This window comes from Monopterus albus, unplaced genomic scaffold (assembly GCF_001952655.1).
Source record: "Monopterus albus unplaced genomic scaffold, M_albus_1.0 scaffold104.1, whole genome shotgun sequence".
Classification (NCBI taxonomy): Eukaryota; Metazoa; Chordata; class Actinopteri; order Synbranchiformes; family Synbranchidae; genus Monopterus; species Monopterus albus.
In genome coordinates, this window is record NW_018127984.1 from 818,447 (window position 1) to 840,134 (window position 21,688).

A 21,688-nucleotide genomic window follows, 5' to 3' on the forward strand; every position below is an offset into this window, starting at 1 on the left:
TCCTTTGATTGACGTTCAGGGTCCCTGTGGCCTGTTCCAGTGGATCAGTTGTCCCATTATAGGTTTTACAAAGTCTTCCAATGAAGGGCTTATATCAGTAGTGGCTTCCATATTAGTTCTATCAGTCATTTTTTAAAACATATTCCTTTAAGAAAACATTCAATTTTTGTATTTAAAGTGAATTCATGTGGCACAAAAGAGTCACAAAAAGCAATTTGAGGTGTAGATTCTTCCTTAAAGGTGCCTGCTTTCTGACCATGCTGCATTGCTGGAAATGATGATTTATTCTGGTTTTGGAGAACATTTCTTTAAACGTTTCACTTTAGGCACCTGTAATAAATGTTTTTCCTTTCACAGCATGTTCAGAGAGCATTAAACCTTTTTAAACATGAATGGAGTCTAGTTGATTAGATTCCCCCTCACAAACACTCATACAGTATATATGTGCACAGGCACGTATACTGTACAGACCTGTCAAAGTGCTGGTACCCTTACATCTCAATGAAAAAAATGTTCCATTCTTCCTGAAATATGCTTTAATCGTGCATACCTTTGGTTTGCTCTAACATAAAAAGAAGCTGTGAAAACAGCTGCAGTCTTGTTTATTCTACAAAGGTCTTATAAAGTCACAGAACAAAAAAATATTAGTTCTAGTACTGTTAGTATTAGTGTCACAGTTGTCTTCAATCAGTGGAGGGCAGTCTTAATTTTATTATTGTGTCCAGTACACTGACAATGGACAAGAGAATGAACAGAGAAGAAAAGAATTACCAAGCATGGTCAAGGTAAAGGCTAGAAGTCCATCTTTAAGATGCACAAGCTGCAGTGCTTCCTGAAGAAGGTCCCTTGGACAGATGAGAGGTGAAGCTTTTTGGTAAATCACATTAGCTCTATTTTGATGAAAAGGGGGAAAAATGAACCTTTCAAAGTTACAAACACCCTCCCACTGTGAAACATGAAGAAGGCTTGGTTCTGTTATGGGGTGGGGTCTTACAGAGTGCCTTTAATCTGTGAAATCAGAAGATTATCAGGGCAGGCTAGTGTCAGAGGTTTGTGTTAGTAGATAATGGCTCAAAAGATACATCACATAGCACCAGAAAAGATGAGAAGAAAACATTGATATATGCAGAACATCTATGGAAAGAGCTGCTAATTACAGAAGAAGGCACCTGACAAACCAGAGGGAACATGGGGCAGTATGCTCGAGCAGAGTGGGCCAGACTAGCAGTATGCTCACCTCATCAAGAGCTACAACAAGCATTTGATTGCCCAAAAAGGGTGGTGCTACAAGATATGAGACTAAGGGTTCTAACATTTTTAAATGTCATCTTAATGTGTTATACTATTTGAAAATCTAAAGTAACACATCTGTTCTATAAAATATGGAACAGGAAATAGTGAATGCTTAGTTACTTTTGGCAGTTCAAACTTATTTCAGAGATTTTTTAAATGGAAGGGTACCAACACTTTATCATGTCTTTATACCCATCCTGTCCACGTTGTCATGTATCTGTTAGCATTATTCACTTGTTTGGTTCATTATCGTCCAACAGCCGTGATCTTGTCTTCTGAAAATGCACACTTGCACATATCCCAACATAACATCCATTTTGTAATCCATATAGATTCCCATTGTAATCCTGGTTTATTTCTTTTATAATATCCGTGCTCCACTCGCTCTTTGAAGCCCGTATCGATTGATCATGTCCAGTGCACCCGTCTGTATTTATACTGCCATAATCCACAGGCACAGCCAGCCAGAATCATTGTCCAACCACAGAGGACACACAAAGGTCACATTCATTATGTTTTGGAGAAGAGTTTCAAAATGGCCGTCAGTGTTGGACTCAAAAACAAAATAAAACAAGACTTGTCATCCACTTTTTTTTTTGTTTTTGTTTTATTTTTGTCAGAGCAAAGCATTTTTCCATTATTGTGGTGGTGTTTTTGATCCACTGGAACCCCGCCCTCCTCCCTCTGTTTCTTTTTTTTTGTGTGTGTGTACTCTGGGGCCCCAGAGAGTTGAAGAGTTATCAAGTGTCTGGTTCTATTAGTGTATAGGCTTTACTGAGATCCACAACTGTTCGGTTGCTCTATTGTTTTCCTTTTTCTGATTGCACCTCTTTCTCTTTGTTTCTATACATACCACTCGCATTGCCTGCTCACAACTGCCACTCTGTCTAGTTTTTTTTTGTTACTGCTTTCTTTATCTTGCATCAGTTTTTACTGACATCTTCAGCTTAGCCGTGAGTATTTAAAGACCATTTTAAAACTGTCATCCATCATTTCTCTCACCCCACCCTTTTCACATCTGTGTCCTCACTTATTTTTCCAATCATCACTCTTTAGGCCAGCTATAGAGCCTCTTAAAAATCTTCACCTCTTTTCCAGGTACACTTCCCCTCATTTTTTTTCTTGATTTCTCCCCTCCCTCTGAACTGACAGCCTTTCCTTCATCTGCAGTCACTTCATCTTCCTTCTACCCTCTCAATTTCTCTCCTGACTCCCATCACGTTGCCTTCCTCATAATCAAGATCCCATTCAAACTGCCCTTTAACATTTTTATTCCGTTCCACTGCCCCCTACACAATGCTTTCCTCCAGTTCTTCAGCACTCCTTCCGTCCTTCCCTTTCTCCCTCCCCCTGTCTTTTACACTGCTCGCTTTCCCGATAGTAATCCCAGTGTTAGAGTTAGAGTTGGTGGTGTTATAAGCATGGATGTATCCCCTTTGGAACTCGCAACGTGCTCCAAAGCCCCCGCCATTTTCACCCTCTTCGCTGGTTGTTGAAGATGCCGTACTTGTCGTTGAAGCGCATTGTACCAGCATTCCATGAAGTGACTGGCTTCGCCGTGTCCAGATCACACTCAGCCGCTTGGCATAACTGACAGCACCATAGCGTTTGGCAACAGTGGCCGCAGCATCAGTTGCGAAAGCGACAGAGGAGCCCATATCCAGCGAGTGTCGCCGTTTGCTAATGGTCCCACAGGCAGGACCTAGAGGGGATACTGGGCTCTGATAAGCCTGTGAAGAGTTCCATTTGTCCCTGCCTCGAGGAGTGATTCTCCAATCCAACAGCTCTGAGTCTCTCAGGGGTGCAGCCAGAGAGAAACTGGCACGATTGGTCAGTTCTCTCTCTAGACGGGGTTTTGGGCGATCCCTGGAGTGTGACTGACTGGGCAGGGTGGATGGAGGGGAAGGGGAGTAATAGAGGGGAGTTCTGTCACTTTCAGGGGTGTATGGCGGTGCCTTCTCCAGCTTCCTTTGTCTCACCACCAATGCCATCTCACCACCTGCCCCTGTTGTTGAAACTAACCCCCCAGCTGACAGGAACTTCTCCAAGCTGACTTTAGGTTTGGGCCTGGGCTTTGGGGGTGGTTTTGGAGGCAGAGAGCAAGCAGAATCAGCAGCTCCCTTTTCCTTGTCCTTCTCCTTGTCCTTCTCCCCTCCATTCTTGGAAGGCAGACCATTGGGCAGGACCACCATCATCATGTCCCCAGAACCATTTGATTGGTAGCAACCGCTACCATTTACCCCTTTGTCGCTGCTCCCTACGCCTCCGCTCTGACAGCAGGCCCCACCTCCTGCCTCAGTGTTGCTGTTGTGACACATTATGTGGTCGCCATGATTGCAAACACGGTGGCGAACCATGAGGGCCACAGTGAACACGAGTAGGGTGACTACAACAATACCACCAACCAGTATGGTGAGTGTCCCACCCAGGAAGTGGGCCTGGAGAGAGTGGCATGCAGGGTAAACATCCTTGGTGGAGAACGTAGTACAGCCCAGGACTTTTGTTGCCGCTAATGATGTGATGGTGTCATCAAAAATGGCTAGCACGCACAGGTTATAGTCCACACCAGAAACCAGGTTCTTCAACAGGAAACGGTCACTGGTCGATGGCAGAATTCTAAAAAGGGTCAAAAGCAAAAGAGGTCAGGCAAATAAACAAGCATTCTATGCAGAGAAATGCAGAATATATGCAATAAAATGAAGCCTGAGCATTGTGGGGAAAGAAAGAGCTGAATAGTGTGTGTGGGGGGTGAGGGGTGTGTGTGAAAGGATGGCTATAAACAGTGCAGGAGTGAATACTGCAGTGGGGGGAGAGAGGGAAAATGAGGCTATTGATGGAGAGTGTGCCCAGGGAACATGAAAAGAGAGCTCTGTCTGCTCATTTGGACTGCAGGAGTGCATCTATATGTGCATACTCGTACTTGAATCCTTGCACGAAGCAGCCGTCAAGCCTTTTCATACAATCTCACATTTTAAAAACGAGGCCATTTTAGGCTTAAGGGTCAGGGTTGGATTACACTAAAGCTGAGGTGTTCTGCGGTTTTAATTAAAGGCATATAGGAAGCACATTTGTTGTGTTATCACAAGTGAGGGTATGTTTTGTCTTTTGCCTGCATGTCTACAATGAACAAGTGCTTGTGTGGGATAATAAGGAGAAGTGGTTTGAATGTGTCATTTTAAGTGTTTGAGCCGTTGGAGCTATCACACTGTGGAGAGGTAAACAACAGAGAGATGGGGGGACAATGAAGAAGTTATGAGAACAGAGGGGCGCAGGATTTACAGGATTTTGTACGTGTGGTTTTCAGTGTGTGCATGTGTTCACGGTAGTACACGATTGACTTTCTAGAATGAACATCAGTGTGTGTTTTCATGTCAGTGGGTTTGTGTATGTAACATGGCAGTTTAAAGTGTGTGTGTGTGTGTGTGTGTGTGTGTGTGTGGGAGCCTGTAGCACAGTTCGAGTGCCTGACACTGATAAGTATAAATTTGCCCTCTGCTGTCCAACCCTCTTGTGTGGGCAAGTGTGTGTTTGTGTATTTTTGTGTTGCTATCCTCAATACTTTCTGTCATTTATTTCTTCTTTTCTTTCCTGTTTGCTTCCCACTTCCCTCTTTTTCTTTCCCTTTTCATGCTACATCCAGCAGTTGATTTGTGTTTATCATCTGTTGCAAACTATTCCAGCTCCCTGCAGACTTGAGCTAGATCCTGAAAATGTCCTCTAGTGTGACTCAGAAACTGGGGGAGCTGCTGCAAAAGACCCTTAACTTAGTCTGTTTAGAAAGCATTCAAAGCTGAGAGACTACAAAAGGCAGCAATTTAGCCTAGTTGTATTTTTCTTCAATTTTGAATTAGGTGTAATTAGCTGCCATTATGTACATAAGCAAATTAAGCAGATCAAATCAGTGCAATTGACAGTTTTCACAAACAAATAGCATTAGAGAAATGATGGAATTAGATGTCTTGTGTAATACTGGGAAACAAAAGCAAGCTACAGGGCAGCCCCACGCATTTGAGTTGTGGTACTGTTACAGTAAGTGCAAGTATTGATCACTGGTTTTCATTGCCTCCTATTGGGCAATGTAAATTAGGATAAAATGTATTTTTTCTGTAAAGAACAGCAAGTTGCCAGCTCCCTTACATTGCCTTATTGCCTGAAGTCATTTTGAATACCATGGACTGGCACAGAAATACCTACAAACTCATAATTTCTAGCAGAAGCTTATTATGATTTGATAAGGAATTTCAATGTACTGTCTGACACTCCAAGTCCCAATATAACCTGAACAGACGCATGTGGTAGTCTCATTAAAATCAACCTTATCCAGTGGCCATTAGGTCACCATAGATTGCTTTCTAGCACTGTCACAGATTCACCAATTAACTCATTCTTTGCACCGGAGCAACTCAGAGACCAGGTGTGCGTTACCATGGCAAAGGCTCATTATTTGGCTCAACAGTGCAGTACGTCGGTTGAAAATATCTCTTCACGCAATATCCACACATTAAATGCTCCATTTTTATGACCTGTCAACTTCCATTACTTCATTTCCCAAAACATTAGACCTCTCATTCTTTCGAAGCACAAGCACTGACACTGAAAATCCTCATGTTGGATCAAAGCAATTTCTAAACTAGCATAAAAACTAAACTGTACAATAAGCAAAATTGCAAAAAGAGAACAGCTACATGATATAAGGTATCTTGTTCCCCCAAATAGTGTACATTATATCCCTTTAAATAGATTAACTAGTTTGAATGCGTCCTTCAAATAACACTGTCACTTGAAGAACTTTCATTATTCAAGTTGCTGTACTGCTTGGTGAAATGGACACTTACTATATTGCAAAGCCCAGAACTTCAGAGCAATAACTAAAATGGTGGAAGAAAATAGCAATATGAAGGTTTTGATTAAGTACTATATTCCTACAGCAGAGAGTAAGGCATCTTTAGAAGTGAAGCCAAACCAAAGCATTATAACCAAATATATCAGGAATGAAACTCTAAAATGAAAGTCTGTCTTTATGAGTTACTATTGTAAAGTCCAGTCGCGGGTGCAGTATCAGATTCCCCACATGAAATATGCAAGAAGTGGCACTCATAAGGCTACTGCTGCCTCTGTTTCTGAATAAAAAGCCTTGGTTATATTATAGGCTTATCAAAAGCCCAGAGAAATATGGCAGTGGTGTCAGTTCATCCAGAACCTTTATGTGTCTGTGGATAATTGATAGGCCCCACAAGGCAGAGACTTGACCATCACTGTGGGAGTCATGTACTCAGCTGATGGGCTGGTTGTCTGTATCTAAATGGGTTTTCTGTTACTTTAATTCACTGTTGTGTTAATGCACACTGATTTCTTGTGTCCTTTCTTTTCTCCTTTTCCTCCATGTTGCTCGGTGTCTGAGTAATATTATTGCTAATACACTGTTGCGCGCTTTATTGGAGTCGGTACTGGAAAAGAAACGGCATTGTCAAAGTCTTATACAAGGCATATTTGTGATGATTTCATTTCTGTTCCCTGAAATACATACAGCTGCATTATGAATTATGCTGCACCAGATGATTTTGTCTATATCCTACATTACATGGATACAAAGCAACTTAATTATTTTGATAAACAGCATTAAACTATTCAGTCAGACCTTCACTGTGTGATCATGACTCGACATACACACATCTGTAGTGACTCCTATCTAATCTTGCCATTCAACACCGCTTCCTTTTTCTCCCTCTATCCTCCTTTTCAGCTCTCCTTTTTAGATCCTCCCATTCTCAATATATCCTCCTTTTTCCATCCATCTTTTATGAACAGATTTCCTTCTTTTCACTGATCAGTTCATCCCTTATCTCTTGGTATTCTTTGCCCTTTTTATCCTTTGTAATAGCCTGTGCTTGCACTGGTGCATTCTTTTTGTTACATGTTTGACTGCATTCTTGGCAGCTTTTACCATTTGACTTGGATTAGTTTTAGTCATGTTCATCCGCTTTGCACATCCCTTCTCCTTTGTCTCTTTTACCTCCTATGTATTTCCAGAGCTAATCAGCTCAGCTTGCCACAAATCCTTTGGCAATTCTTGCTGGGCTTTACCTGACCTCCCACCCTCTCTCCTTTTTATGGTCAGTGTACTGTGTCTCTATTAGCCACAGCTATAACCATGTACCATTATTTAGCATCCAAGGTCACTCCTCCTGTCCCTTCCTTTCCCCTCTCCTCTCCTCATCACTTCCCATTTATCTGCCCCTGCTCAACCCTCCACCTTCTCCTGGCCCCTCCCTCTCTTCCTTTTCCCATCCACCCCTCCATTTGCCCTCATCTTAGATTTCTCATCCTCCATCTCTTTCTCACCCCCTCTTCTTATATCACCCATGTTCTCCTCTGGCCCACCACTGCTTCCTCCTTTATGATATTTTGAATTCTCTCTAGTTGTTTTTGCAGTGACGGAAATAAGCATGCGAATTCACTGAAATCTGCATGGAAGACCCAGACACATTCACAACAGCGTGCATCTTTGATATGCCGATTCATTAGTTCTCAGTGCATTTTTACCATATGTACATGCCAGTTGCCAATATAAACATGCAAAATCTGCAGCTCTGTGGTGTGTGTACACATACACTTGAGGTACCTCAAGACAATGTATGCTCATGAATAAAAAGTGCACCTGTTATAACTACACTAGACTTCCATTCTGATGTACAGTATAATGAATTGCTTGTTTAAACTGGTTTTGTTGAAACGGCAGCAGTTACCCCCCTTGTATTTGCAGAAACAGACACTGTGTTCCACCACCTGACATACCAAGAGCGTGAGTCTCTATGCTTCTGATTATGGTTAGACCCTGCAAAGGTGTGCACACACACAGATACAGGGAGCTAGTGAAGAGACAAGGGAGCGCTTTGTTCTGTTAGTGACACAGGAACAGGTCATTATTAGTACCCATGGGTGGGGGGGATCCTCTCCCTTCTCTCTCTCTCTCTCTCTCTCTCTCTCTCTCTCTCTCTCTCTCTCTCTCCCTCCCTCCCTGTTTTGCTTGCTGTCTCCCTCTGTCTGCGTTACCAAGTCTGCTCTGACACCAAACAAGATTGGGCACAGAGAGCAGGAGACATTAGAGAGAGAGAGAGGGAGGGAGAATGAAAGACGAGGAGGAACAGCAAAGCAATTATCTCCTCTTCTGGCTGACATCTATACTGCCCTCATTTCCTTTTTCCATGTCATGTCTTTTGTTCGTTTGCCCTTTCCTCCATTTTTGGTCTTGATTCATCGGACTGTTTACTGTCTCAATGGTAGGCTGCTGCAATTTAGTGTGATTTCTTCTGTTTTCCTGGATCCGTCTTTGTCGATTCCCCCCACCCCACTCAGATTTGGTTTTATCCCTCCTGTCTTTTCACTTTCCTTAATCTATCGTTGTCACTTGGCTCTCCCTCATTTGGCCTGATTTTCCTGCCCCAACTGATTCATTCGTTATCTCTCTCATTCCCATTCTTTTTTTATGACCCCCTCCTTTTCTCCAACCCCCCAGTATGCCTTTTTCCATCATTTCTCCACCTTTTCTTATCATTTTATTTCACCCACATGATAAAAGGTAGTATGAATCCTCCTGTCCATGTTTCTGTAGTTCCCTTACTTTGCCCTTCCTTTGACTTTACAATATAATGTAAGCTGGCATATGAATCAAGTGTTGACCCTTTATCTTTGTCTTCCTTCCTCAACCTCTGATGTGGGTTGACACATGTATTGACACAGCAGTGTAACGCTTAATTACATCTTCACCTGGGGTACAAGTCTGGTCCCTCCCCTTCATGTGTTTGGTGTTCTAAGTCCTTGCTCTTTTTTTTCCTCCCTTCCTCTTTCTCCATTGTTGTCTCTGCATGCTTCCCCCGTCCCACTGTTACTGTATATCTCTCCTTATATCCCTATCTATCCCTGCCTCAGCAGAGGCTCTTATCTTGTTTTTTGTATGATTTCTTGTATTGGTTACCAGGCTCACATCAAGCTAAAATAGGCTGCTGGTATCAGCTTCCCCAGCAATATCGTATTGTACAGCACAAAGAGCCATATGCTACAGGACAAACTTAAAACATCTCTGGATTTAGTTATTTCTCCAATATAGAAAATAGGAAAGGGAAAATTGTTTATGCAGTACAGCATATGCTACCTACTAATATATTTGTAGATAAGTTCGGTGCTGTCAAGTATTAATCAAATATGCAGCAGCAAATAACTGGTATTGCCATACACCAAATTCAGTTTCTTTAATCCCTTCATCTGCTTCTCCTTTTGTGACTAATTACCCATGTTCTCATGTCCATTTCTCAGCATGCCCGTTTCCTATGGCTGTCAGACTCTCACCCTGTCCTTTTTAACCATGTGTTCCTTTTCTGAGACCCGGCTTCTATTATTCTCATTATTTCTTAAACTCTGTGTGGTTTTGTCTCCAACTTCCTTCTCTTTCTGTTCCTGTGATCATTTGTGGTCCCATTAACTTCTGTGCCAAACTTGGCACTTTGAGTGCCCAGCAGGAACATTGATCCTGTTGTGAATGGAGTGAAATTGTGCAAGTTGTCAAAGTCCTTACACTCCTGCCTGAAGATTTCTAAACCAGATAATAAACTTTTGGCTCTGACATGTGTCATACAAACGCCCCCAAAGGCATACATTATGTACAAGTGATTTATAAAATAGTGAAAACTTCCATTTGACCAGATTGCCATTGTTTATGAAAGAGTTAGATAGGGGTTAGTCAGTGACACCTGTACTGTACAGTGCAATGCAAGTAATAGAATGGCCCTGCACAAATGTTGTTTTGAAGCTTTGACTGGTGTTGTGCACTTTTTACTTCATGCCAGCTGGTTTTCAGACTGGCAGAGGTGATAATTCGATCCTTTGGCTGTATATTGTGGTGTTGTCTACCCTATATATGTGACAGGGTAGACAGAATTACCCGAGCACTTCCCAGTATAATTACCAAAGAATCAACATGTTTCTGAAACAGCCTTAGCAAAACGATATATGTTTCATAAGACTGTGCTTTTAGATTGTGCCTACCCCTCTGTTACTTTAAAAAGAAAGTGATCAGCTCGTGCCTTCTTGCATGGCCCTGTGAAGGAGATTTTTTTTATCAAAACCACAGTAGAAGACAAATTTTTCAAACAGATGGTACATTTCCACAGGGACATTTTTCCCTCCTGTTCTTTGTCCCTTAGGTAGGCTGTGTACCCATATGTGGCCAAAAGAGACGTATCAGTTCGGTAGCTGCTCACATTAAACCAGCAACCTTATGAATTCCTTGTGTGTTCTGTTTCTGGACTTTTCAGAAGATCTGAAAACCATCTCACATTAGAGAATTAAGTACATTTTAATCCAAGCGTGGCACTGTGGCTAAGCTCCTGGACAGAGGCCCATTTGATGGTGTCAAGGGAGCTAAGGGTGACAGGGTGAGCGGTGCCCAGAGGACACCACATGGGCGACATCCCACCTGGCGCTGTCACAGACGCCATCAGAATTAGACAAGCCATGCTGAAATGGTGGCTGGTGTCTAACATGCAACTGACCTTCAAAGATGATTAAATCTGACAGCCACACAATGTGGTCAGCTGTTCTGCAGTTTATGTATGCATATATTGGAGACTAGATGCTTTCTTTTTATTTTCTCCCTCTTCATTCTTAAATCCTCTGTTTTCCTCCCTTTCTCTCCCCCCCAACCTCAGTTCCGCTGGGGTAGTGGATTCTCTTCACCCACCAGAGCAGACATACAGCAGCAGCAGCAAAATACGAACATAAATCCTGGATAGAAAGTATGAAATCTCACTCGTCTATTCTCTCCTTTTGAATTATAAGCCAGCCTCCCTTTGGTTGACTTTCCTCAGACTTGCTAGCTGGTGTGATATTGCGGTTGGCACTGGCAGATTAATAGCATGATAGGAATCTGTACTGGAAATCTATGAGTCCATTGTGGTATGCTTCCTTTTGAATGCTACTTGCTACCATTTCCTCACTATCCTCAGGGACAGAGTTCCCATTTCTTTCCTTAAAACCCTTGCACTTCTTGTCTTCTCTCTTTTAATCTGGCAGAGAATTTAAATCTTAGTTTCACCATTAAGATAGCCACTATATCTCTATCTCTCCTTTGAGACAATTATCCTGTCTCTGTGTTTTGTGGCGCTTTGATTCGTTTAGTTATTTAGTCAAACTTCAGGTTGTTTACTCCCCCTTCAACATCTCTCCTGTGACACCAGTTGCTTCAGCTCAGTCTGTCTCACTTATCTCTCCTATTTTGATTCTGTGAGTCTCTCCGTGTCTACCAGTATTTTTTTGTCTTAAGCTCCATAGCCAAGCCAAGCCTCTACTGTTGCTGCCTCTTCATGATCTTAAACTTTCCTCAGAGAAGGGTATTTTACCTATATCATCCTTTTGTGTTTTAAGAGATAAATTCAGTCAGAGTAAGTGGGATTTGTAGTATCAAATGGCTGTTCAGTTGAATGCATCCCAATACAACCCTGCAACAAATGCTACTTTTATCTGGTTCACTATTCACTTTCCATTGCAAATGTATCAAAGGGTTGGCTAATTCTCATTCAGTTTATAGATGTAGTGTATGCTATAAGCTTTGGTTTCTAGAGGTTTTACATTTTTGCTTGATACCATTAAATAACAAGCAGATCCTCTATTATTAGAGTATTTTCCATGGAGGAATTAAGGCATGAGATCTCATTCTGTTCATTCGATTCAGTCATTTACATAATTAGGTCTCCGTGTGTCATGGGACTGTACAGAATTTGCACTGCACTTTTGATGTGGCACTTCATTGGGACACCTATCTGTAGCAGTAGGTTGCTGTACTGCAGGGCTTTCACCATGATGCTGCCTTATGTTTCCTCTTCTTCCTGCTCTCTCATGGCAATATTCACTTTTGTTTAGTTTTTTAAGGACTACTCCCCATTTCTCTCCATTATTCCAAATTTCAGTGGGTTCCATCATCTCCTCCCTCTTTAACATTCATTACACTGGTCCTCCCAACTTCCACTCATCTCTCTCTTCCACACACGCATTTTCGCTCTCACTCTATAGAGTGTCATAGAAGTGAGTCTTAAATCCTGAAACTGAGTTAGCATTGTTATTATTCCGGTTCCCTAACCCTGAAGTCAATGGTTTTTTTGAATGGGGTTATGGTTAGACCCCTGGAGTAAGGTCTGTGGTTAACACAAGTCTAGTACATTTTCATGTTTTGCTCTGTGACATAAAATACACCAGTAAATAGCCCACTCATTACTCTTAATGCTTTTATATGTCTTAAAAAAGCTAGTTGGTAAGTCTAGTACATTTTGTGGTAAATAAACCACAGAGGCTGTCTCAGATATTAACTGTCATCACGTCGAACATGAAGACTCATCTACTCTACTACTACTAGCCTGCTTTTACAGCCTTGTTATGTGCTAACTTGTGCACTTGCAAACTAACATAACACATAACACAAACTGACACAGCCATGATCACTGGCTAGATCAGGTCACACTAAGAGGGAAGGATTTTGTAGAAGAGTTAAGTTTGCTAAATAAAATTACATGGTGGTGATGCTGAAGTCATGGGCCCTTGGTGTAGTTTGTTCATAGCCTCACAATAGCCTCCCTTGCCCCCACATTGTGAGTGACTGTCAGTCTCTTCTCATATCACCCATTTTCATTTATCCCAATATTTCCCATGGTGATTTGGGCCTCCCTCAGTCCCTTTCCTCCACCTCCTTAAATCTAAGAGGCCTCATTCCTATCGCCAGTCACCTGTTTTTCCCCTCTGGCTCTCTCCACCAGTCAAACTAATATTTTATCCTCCCCATCCATCTAATTTCAATTCACCCTTGGCTGCCATCTTTCTTTTTTTACCTCAATCCTTCTGATTACACCTACAGTTTTTCCCCTCACCCCTTCTCAGCACCACTTACAGCTTAGTACAGTGTTGATAACACCTAAGGAAAACCACATTTGAGGCATACATTAGTGAAATCAAAAACCCTTGACATATTATTTCATGTTGGTGGTCCCCGATTAACCTCCTCTTTCCTCATCTTATTCCACTCCATTTTTACTGTTGGCTGTGCTGTTGCAACCATCACACAGATAAATGATTCATCAGTCTAAGGTTGAAACTACAGGGGCAGTAAAGTTTGAAAGCATGCAGGCATAATTCATGTGCATTCTAGCAGTATCACTTGCAAGTTCACCAGGTAACTAAAACACAAATGTGTACAGTTGTAGCTCTTTTTTTTCCTCTAGACCTACAGCACCAGTATTCATTGACTTGCAGAAACAGTGAACAGATTGGTAGTATTGCAAAGGCTTTCTTTGGCAGTTTTTCACTTTGTTCTTCCAAAAATGTAGCCCATGTTAATAAGATATGGTGTAGTGATAGTTTCTTAAATAATTTGTGGTAACAAGATGAATGTTCTATCTCTTAACCTCAAAACTGGTTTATATAAAATGTTTTTTTGTCTCTTAGACCATTTAGTGAAGTGTGAGGGGATCTCATTTTCAATGCAAAATGACACGAGTTACTGAAAGTTTAAATGTTACTTAAAGGTAAATATTACATGTCCTGCCAACGTTATACTTTATTAACCTTATCTATTAATACTGGTGCATGTTACTGTATGCTGTGTGTCACTAATGGTTGCTGTAGACATATTTGCTTCACTATTTATGTACCTCTAGATGTTTGCATGCCCCAAAGCACACTGACACAAATTTCCCCTCCCTCAAAATCTTTATTACAACATCCACATGACCTTCCGTTCTGTCATCTATATGCACTGACTATCCACCTGTTGGACTTTAATGTCATCCTGTAATGGAGATAAATTATTAACTACCTTCGACCCTTATCTCTTCATCTGTCTCCCTATTTAACCCCCACCCTCCCACCTCGCTCATGCACACAGTGAACAGAAAGTGTGATGCAGTTAAGTGTCACGGCTGTTGTGCATGAAAACAAAATGAACACTTCTTGAGGGAGGAAGCCACTGACAATCAAAATGATCTATGGTTGCACCTAAAGGCGAAGCTGTTACTCCACGACATTAACAGATACCCCTTTGGCATGTATCTAATCTACTGTAAAATTACATATCACATGCAGAATGGCCTTCATTGTGTATATAGCAAAAGTTGAACTGACCTGTAGATGAGGGTATCATCAGCGGTGCAGTTGTACTGTATCTGATACATCCAGACAACATAAGCTGCAGACAGTCGCCCCAAATCCCATCGGACCTGAGCCGATGTTGATGTAACTCCTTGTACTCCAACCATCCTCCCCTCGTCCTCATCCCCCTCGTCATCTTCTATGCTCCCTCCATCAGTCCTCTCTCCTTCAGGGGCCACGACGCTGCCACCCACATCATCATCCCCTCCACTTCTTTTCCCATCTTCTACCTCGCCTCCACGTCCTACACCATTGTTAATCCCTCCATTTTTCCCTGTGCTGATATCTGAGGAGCCCGGGTCAGTCCGTAAAATCCCATTGGTCACGTTCCTGTTGTTCTTAGCGTTCACATTGTTATTCCCTGTGTTTCCGCCTGCACCACCCCGGTGAGGCAAGGGTATTATTTTCAGGTCAACCATGGCAGTTGCTTCACCTGCTGCATTTATTGCAATGCATGTGTATGCCCCATCATCCCGGGCCACTGTTACTAAGATATCCAAGGTCCCATTGCTGAAGGAGCTGGTCCGGGATGAATTCGCAATGATGCGATCATCTGGTGAAACCCAGTGGACTACTGGCTCAGGGTCGCCAATGGCACGGCACTTCAATGTGGCTCTCTGACCCTCCAATACCCACAGCTTGTGGGTGTGACGAGTGATAAGAGGTGGTTCGCAAGTAAACTCCTCCTCTGGAATTGACCAGAAATATCTGGAAGACAATGAAACAAAGGGTAAATCCCAGTCCCCTTAATTGCATTCACATTTCCCTCACTTAGGTTTTTTTCTTAGGTCCTAGTCCTGCCAATGTAAGATGCAAAGGAAAAAAATGTGAGGAAAGAAGATTTCCATTCCTCTGATCTTACATCTAAAGTGTCCAGTCACTGATTTCCAATAAAGGGACTTGTCGGTCCATAAAAGACTTCCGCATAGGATGCCCTTCCGTATCTTCAGAGCAGACGTAAGAGCGCTGGAACATCCTTCATCCTCGGTTGACCCAGAAAGACTTCCGGGTCAAGTGAGGAACAATCAAATAAGGGAATTGGGATTTATCCAAAGGTAGCGCAAGAGACAGTGTGAGAGAGGTAGATCAGAAATCACCTTTTTGTTTAAGCACAGGAATTTGTTTTGGTTTGGCAGATGAATGTGATATATTAACCTTAAGATTTATGTGCTTTTGTTTCAGTTTAAGGGTAAAATCCAATAAAACACAATTTTCTTATGCAACTCTGCAGAAAACAGGACTGAGCAAAGAGTAATTAATGGTGACAGCAGTGACAGATGACAACAACAGATGCCCATTTTCCTCCTCAATCCTTTGTTTTCACTGCGTACTTCTGACTGCAGGGTGAGAGTGGAAAAAATCTGGGAGACAGATGCAGGAAGGAGAAAGGGAGACTATCAAAATAACTACAGCTGTACACACCATTGTTATTAAAACAAATCCTTATGGGCTCCTGTGAGTTTTGCTCCAGTTCTGTTCTTACACATATGGTGATCAAATTAAGGTGTTATAAAATGTGAGGCCTTTTAATCAGACATGTGCTAAAACAGGGCTGGAGAAAAAGCTTGCAGGACAGATTGGCCTTGACAAGACTGTGAAAACATTGATGATTTTCAGTTCTTAACACATCATAAAACCTTAAGTATTTCTTTGCTCCCCCAACACTGAAGAAGATTTGCAGTAAGATTAGGATAAACAAGTGATTCTCAATTTATTATGTTAGACATGTAACCTATTGATGTTTACCTTCCAGCCAGGTGAGCAGGTGTGGCGCACGTCTCCATATCGTCTCCACGGATAAGACGTCGTAACCATAGCAGTTCGCAATTGCAGTGCAGTGGGTTCCCTCCAAAATTTAGGCTTATGACGGCGTTGTAGGGGGTGGGACTTATTGCACCTGTCTGGGACCTAAAGGTGACAGAAAAGGAATTGGTTTATTTGCACAAATTTATACACCTTAATGGAGCTCATGTAAATGCTGTATTCTTGATCAATTTGAAATTTAGATAGAAATCAGTCCATTTTGAATTAACTCTGTAAAACTAATTCTTTCCAGCTTTACATGTTAATCAGCCAGTTTGAGCATGGCAGTCCAAATAGCAGAGCTACTCATGTTTCCGTCCTTGTCAAGGATTAGCTTCCTGGTCATTTCCCCCCTGTTTGTAACATTGCAGCAATTCCCCCTTTGGCACTTAAATTCTAAATTGGAGTTGTTTTTTTTATTGGTATTTAACTGTTAAGGATTCAGAGAAGGAGGAACAAAAATAACTTTCCTATAATGTGAGGTCTTTGTAGAAGCAGGGATTAATTAGAGCCGTAACAAGCCAGATCCAGCACCTCTCAAATTGTGAACGGCAGCCCACATTGGTTACACTGGGTGCATATTCTGTATAACATTAGCAATGTGAAAGATGCAAAAATGTGAAAAAGTGGCAAATTGCAGTTTCATTATGCATTATGGGCTGTTTTAAATAACTGAAGGTAAGAGCATGTTTAAGGTTACTGCATTATCTAGTCTCTGGTGTACCTTAAATCTGTTGCTCTAATATTCTGAATATAATGTGGAGCGGAGTAAGTGCCCAAATATTAGGTTGATGGCCATAGTCTCGCAGTCCTAATGTATTTAGTATCACTGATGCTCAGCATTTCTAACTTATATTTGCAAATGCATGTCTTGTTTTCTTTTTTTTTTTTTGTTGTTTTTTTTTTGGTCTCTACAAACACACAACAAATAATATATTAGGCTCTAAGCTTCTTCCTTAATGTGGAAACTACTCAAAGGTCATTGAGGACCTTTTTTTCATTCTTGACCAATCTCCCCACACTGACATGCCAGGTCCATCATCAAGTGATATTCTGGGACCTGCTTAATATGAGTGAAACAAGTGATTTTGAAAACGATCCACAACAGGCTGTTACAAACTTCCTTGGGAGCAATACTTATTGGTAGTGCTGTTACAAGCATTTTACAGCTGGCTTGTGCAAACTAAATTGGAATAATTTGTAAATATTAAGAAGGAAAACCTGACTCTGTTAGGCTTACAGGTTTCTAGAAGATGTTCCAAAAGACTGAGGATATAATACCCCATATATAAAATGGGTGTGTTATTATAGTTGGGGTGTAATAACTTGAACAGCTGTATAATATTTTTGGCCTAAGGCACATCTGTTTTTAGGAGAAAAATGTGTTTAACTATAGCAAAACGGTATTGATGAAGCAGTGGTTAACAAGTACATTCATATTCTTTTTTTTTTTTAAAGAGTTGAATAATTTTGATATAGGGTGCAGTGACAGCAGCAGGTTTCCAGGAGATTAACAAATATTAGGGCGAGAATGGGAACCACAAGGATAAACATGGGGTAAAAATGGAAGTTTAAAAGAAAGAGGCAGTCAAAGGTTTCTGGATATACTCTCCAGTGGCTACATAGAGATAAAAAGCACAGGTGGGTACATTTAAATGACAGTGTTTTGTGAAGCTTTCTGCACATATTCAACGTGGCTCTAATCAAAATAGCTTAAAAGAGAGGGAGAAAGCAAACTAAAGTAAAGAATGGCAGACTTAAGAGACTGTTTATAGGAGCAATCAGGATTGACTTTTACTTTGAATGCATAGAGCAGGGTGTTTGTGTAAAAGAAGAAAAGGCTGAGAATGTAAAGCGGATGGGTGAAGTATGGTTGAAGTGATTTGACCTTAAAGCCACAATTTCCAAAGTTAAAAATGTATGCTGTGCTCAATAGAGACCCTTTTTAGTCACATACAGATAATTAAATAGTGAACTGAGTGAAAAAGTTAAAATCTCTGTACACTGTTGACTCCCAGGACTGCCTGTTAAAAACCACTTTGGTGGCTCTGTGGTAATGTCGCCCTGCAAAAATATTTCCACTAAGCCACATAAATGACGAAGCTTAAAGAGCTACCTTGCAAAGAGGGGATCAGGCGGCAGGGTTCGGAGCCTGTTGGAGGTCATATCCAGCCTTGCAAGCTTATACAGCTCACCGAAGACTCCTTCAGCTATGTGGTCTATCAGGTTGTGATCTAGGTTCAAAGTGTGCAGACTGGCCATGTTCTGAATAGACTCCCATGGTATCCTGTAGCAATCAAACAGAGGAATAGTTTGAGGCTGATATAACATTCATCAATAGATTTTGAGCCACAGTTCACCTTTTATTCTTGTTTAGTAGAGGAGAAATGAGAATCTCTTGAAGTTTAATGGTAACTGTGGAGACAAATCCATTTGCTAGGCAATTATTGTCCCTCGTCGGTACATTTCCGCTACGTTAGAAAGCATAACTGTAGCACTACTAGACCAGTCAGAGTTCACTGTTCTGAGCATTTTTCTGTTACTCAGCCAAACAAGAATGAGCTAAGAATAATTAATGGAAACAACAATGACAAAAAAACAACAAGATGCTCATTTTTCTTCTCAATCCTTCTGTTTCTCAGGGTTGTACCAGTCCCATCTGTGACCCATTTCTGGAGTCATTTAGTGTTCTTTTTTGTGCAGACATTCACTTAAGAACTGTTTTAGACAGATTAATGTGTCCAAACCGACGAGTGAGAATAGGAAAAACGTGACATAATGCTTTTAATTTTGGTGTCATAGTCGGATCTACATTCTGGGTTTCATTTTGTTTTATATTTATTCCATTCATACTGTAACTGTCTGTTTCTTAGGTTCACTTCGTGCTTGGCAGAATAGAAATTTGTTGTAACACTCTACATCACACATTAGTATTTCAAAAATAAAATAACTGGTTTTAATGAAATGAATGGAATTAGTTATTTAATTATTTCAAGGGGAGAGAAAAGATTTGTGAAAACTGACGGTTGCAACAAGCAGCAGATGCTCACCATCTTTATGCAGTCGAATGTGTCTAGAGAATTAGGAAGCTAAGGGGAAAGAAGCAGCAAGCGTAATGATTGTCCGCAATCATTTTAATTCTTGCTTTGAAATTCAACTTTTAATGAGGCCTGGAGACAACACCGGTTAGAAGTGCAGAAGCTTAGCACTGGCCAGGTCGGGACTATTATTTTTTTTTTAGTGAATAAAGACTAATTGGTAGTTCCCGTCCTTGCTGCATTGCTCAATGGCAGAAAGTTAAGCATGCGTTCATGTATAAAACTATGCTAAAACCAGTTTTTGACAAATCTCAACCCCTCAATTTTTTTTTTTTACAATTAATTTACACAGGCAGACCTCCCCCATCTGAATAATCTCCTACCCTGCTGTAAAAAAAACGCTCTTATGGCATAATCACTTGGCAGTTTTGAGGATTTTTAACCTTGATCATAAATGTGTGATGCAGCTTTGCCTTGAATCTCAGTCTGTATAGATTCCTCTGCAACAAAAGGCAAATAGCAGTTGCTTAATGTATGCATCATTAAAAGCCTTTACACTTTTTTTAATGCCTTTGTGGAGGTTGGAGAGAGGCCAGAGAGCTGCTGTAAAAGAGACAAACGAAACATCTTAATCAGAAGTGACAGCCAAAAGTTGCAGAATTCATCAGTGCAGTGGGACGCTAACAGGGGAACAGGGGAGTGATAGAGAATATCATCATTGTTCTCTTTAGTCCTGAGGAATAGATAGTGATGCTGTAAGTCTCCATTGTCCTAGATAGAGATGAGTGGAGATGAGTGGAGCACTACACAGTGCTCTAAATTATGACCCATATAGAATACATTTAGCTCAGGCATCAAATCTTAAAGAAATTGAAGTCAGAGAAAATCGGGACCTCATCAGAACTGATTCACTTTCAATTTCTTGAGCTTTTAGTCCTCTCCTCCCAGCCTCAGCAGTTTGACCTGGTTTCTCTTTATTGTGTTTGCTGACTCTTGTGAAACCGTATGAGGTGTGTCCATTGTGCCCTGAAGTTTTAGGAGCAGAGCTGTGCCTGCAGCATACACTGGAGACTGAGACCTGAGCACTGGAAACAGAGTAACACTTCCCTTCTCCCTGGACGAACACAGAAAGCAGGAAATTAGAGCCTGCAGTTGGTTTAACTTGTGCTGTCGTCACTTAACCGAAACCTGCTGAAATGTTCACATTGCTGTACACTGATGTTGGTGCATTTTTATCAGATAACTTTTGTGAGTACCAGAGGGCAGTATTGATACCAGTGCGTCGCTAATTACACTGTGTTTCTGCTTAACAAAGCAGAGCAGAGTAGATTGTGTGAATGCAATTTACAAAAGGATGTGATCAAAACAGAGGCATGCGATTACCTCCTGAGGTTATTGTAGGACAAGTCAAGGTCTTCTAGTGTGAGCAAGAAGTCGTCAAAGGCCTGGGCAGAGACTTTAACCAACTGGTTGTTGTTGACAATGAGATGTTGTAGATTGACCAAGCCTGCGAGGTCCCTTGGTCCAAGCGTTGTCAAACGATTACCTAGACAAAGAAATATAAAGAATACCACATGGGGGTTTTAACTGAGGGCTTTCATGAAGTTTATCTGTATATTTTGCCATAATGTCAACTAAGCAGTTTGAGCTTACCATCCAGGTGCAGTGAGCGCAGACTCTCCAGGTCTGCAAAGGCCATTGGGTGAATTATGTGGATGGTGTTCCTCGACAGAGTCAAATCAACCAAGCCAGTCATGTTGACAAAGTCACTCCCACCCACTTCCGTGATGAAGTTGTCAGCCAGTCGCAGCTCAACGGTGCGCCGGTCAACATGCGGCGGTACAAACAGGAGGCCCTTGTCGGCACAGAGAGTGCTGAGCGATTCAGAAAGGTTTCGACACACACAGTGGAAGGGACAGGCGGAGACCACACCCCACGTCTCCCCTGCTCCGATCAAAGAAGGCAGCAGGCAGCATGTGACCAGAGTCAGCCAGTGAAATGTTGGGAAAGGGACAGAGTTGGGTAGGGTTCTTTTCACAGCCCTGGGGCAGGCACAGTGGATGAGGTAGGATGAGGTGGGTAAAAATGAGATGAGGAGAGGGGGCAGAAGAGAGAGAGAGAGGATGGATTGAGGGAAAAGAGAGGGGAAGGTGGAAGGTTCTGCCCTTTGATTGTGGTGGAGGTGTGTGTGGGGCAGGTGTTTTTGTTTGCGTGGACTGAGGGGTGAGGCGACAGGCATGGTAGATCGCCTGGCTATCCACAGACCTAGGGGGAGGAGAGAGAAAGGTTTTTAGATTCATTCACTGTCAGACACTTTTTTTATGAGATGTCTGAAGTGTTTTTTGTGTCTGGTTTTCTGTCTTCCA

At 41.7% G+C, this 21,688-nt stretch overlaps 2 protein-coding genes across 2 annotated transcripts in view; one reads left to right on the top strand and one right to left on the bottom strand.

Moving 5' to 3' along the window:
• Positions 1-21,688, top strand: part of pcxb (pyruvate carboxylase b) — a 294,075-nt gene that overhangs the window by 167,324 nt on the left and 105,063 nt on the right. The gene's annotated exons all lie outside the window — the stretch shown is intronic.
• The window catches only part of LOC109965819 (leucine-rich repeat and fibronectin type-III domain-containing protein 4), a 36,165-nt gene continuing 16,906 nt past the window's right edge, over positions 2,430-21,688 (bottom strand). The window contains exons 3-8 of the mRNA XM_020610144.1: positions 20,976-21,587; positions 20,706-20,868; positions 18,401-18,571; positions 16,228-16,389; positions 14,455-15,189; positions 2,430-3,909 (exon numbers count right to left, since the gene is read on the bottom strand). Of these exons, the coding sequence (XP_020465800.1) occupies positions 2,583-3,909; positions 14,455-15,189; positions 16,228-16,389; positions 18,401-18,571; positions 20,706-20,868; positions 20,976-21,561 (3,144 nt within the window). The 5' untranslated portion in view covers positions 21,562-21,587 and the 3' untranslated portion in view covers positions 2,430-2,582. The remainder of the gene's footprint in view (positions 3,910-14,454; positions 15,190-16,227; positions 16,390-18,400; positions 18,572-20,705; positions 20,869-20,975; positions 21,588-21,688) is intronic.